At 39.4% G+C, this 1,795-nt stretch overlaps 1 protein-coding gene across 1 annotated transcript; it reads right to left on the minus strand.

Moving 5' to 3' along the window:
- Positions 1 to 404: 404 nt before the first annotated feature.
- On the minus strand, positions 405 to 1,349 carry LOC140508683 (olfactory receptor 52B4-like). The gene has a single exon (XM_072616573.1). The coding sequence runs from the start codon at positions 1,347 to 1,349 to the stop codon at positions 405 to 407; it is 945 nt and encodes a 314-aa protein (XP_072472674.1).
- Positions 1,350 to 1,795: the final 446 nt, after the last annotated feature.

Consider the following 1,795-nt stretch of genomic DNA (forward strand, 5'->3'; position numbering starts at 1 on the left):
TTCAGTTTAAAAAGGGATTATCAAAAGGTACTTAAATGTCTTACATATACACTTCTTATAAATCATGACTATATTTACAGAAATATAATGCTCAGGTGAAAAAGGCTGTATCCACACAGTTGAAGTCTTTTAAGAAAAGCTCAAAATCAGTCACTGAGGTTTGAGTTGAATCATGTTGTCTATTCCAGAAAGAATCTCTTATCTCTTTTTAAAAGGTCTCTAAATAGCTACATTTCACAAAAGCTGTAGTATATATATTGCATTATCCCATAAACCACTGAATCAAGGCATTCTTACTCATATCTTTATTGCTTCCACCTATTTCGCCCCTTTCCCACTGTTATCAATCATGTCTGGACAAAAAAAATCTGAAAAATGATTCTCCTGGTACACATTCTCCAAAGTCATTTTTGCCTTGGAAAAAACACATATAGGAATCTGTCTCTGATTTGTTTTGTCCTGACTCCATAGATGATGGGATTTAGCATAGGTGGGGCCAGAAGACACAAGTTGGTTAATAGGATATGGATATGAGATGGGATATGGTGCCCATAACGTTGAGTAAGAGTTGTGAAGATTCCTGGAACATAGAAGAGAGCAATGACACAGACATGGGAACCACAGGTGTTGAGAGCTTTGTGATGAGCATTTTTGGAGGGGATACGGAAGACAGCTTGGAGAAGCAGCCTATAGGAAATTGTTATGAGGATAATATCTAAGACTACTGTTGATAAAAGGACAAATAGTCCATACCAGATATTTGCGTGGATGTCACCACAAGCGTACTTGGCCAAACCAATGTGCTCACAGCATGTGTGTGGAAGAATGTTATTTCTGCAGAAAGTCAGCCGAGTCAAAAGGAATATGATAGGAAAAATGACACCAATGCTTCTTAACAGGACAGCCAAACCAATGTTTCCAGTGACGAAACTGGTGAGAATCATGTTATACCTCAGGGGGTAGCAGATTGCAATGTAGCGATCAAAAGCCATCACTAACAGTAACCCTGACTCTGTCACATATGTAGAATGAATAAAGAACAGTTGTGTAATGCACCCACCAAGGGAGATCTCCCTAGCATTAAACCAAAAGATTGCCAATGTTTTGGGAATAGTGGTGGTGGAGAGAACAATATCAGCAGCTGCCAGCATGGACAGAAGGAGATACATGGGTTCGTGTAGGGTTCTGTCAGTCACAATGAGATAGATGAGGAGGGAGTTCCCCATGATGGCAGTGATGTAGGATATCAGGAAGGGGATGGAAATCCACATGTGATGGTCCTCTAGGCCAGGGATACCTACTAGGATGAAGATGGTGTGGCTAATACTGGTATGGTTGAGATGGGCCATAACTAGGATGAATCACCCCTGTGGATTCCTTCCTGTGGAAAGAGATACCATCTTTGTGCATCACATAGGTTCCATTTTAGGTCAATGTAGAAAATAAGTGAATTTTTTTCTTTGTCATTGGTCCACACCAGACTTAGACATATTCTACTTCCCTAATTGGGTACATTATCTAGGACATGTTCTCTTTTGTGTTGGTGTTGTTCCCTAACACTTAGTTAGGGCTACCTCAAGCTTTTTAATTCTCCCAGTGATCAAAACTTATCTTTCAGGAGAGCAGGGGTGACTTCAATAGTGAAGAGACTTTGCTTTTCAAAGAACAATGTTTCTAGCCTCCTCTGGAGAATTTGCAATTCTCTTGAAATTTGCTTCCCTTTTCAATTGTTCATGTGAGGCTAAAGTTTCAAAAAATTTAGAGTTGTTAATAGGAGCTATGTAAGTACCTTAAT

Source organism: Notamacropus eugenii, chromosome 5 (assembly GCF_028372415.1).
Source record: "Notamacropus eugenii isolate mMacEug1 chromosome 5, mMacEug1.pri_v2, whole genome shotgun sequence".
Classification (NCBI taxonomy): domain Eukaryota; kingdom Metazoa; phylum Chordata; class Mammalia; order Diprotodontia; family Macropodidae; genus Notamacropus; species Notamacropus eugenii.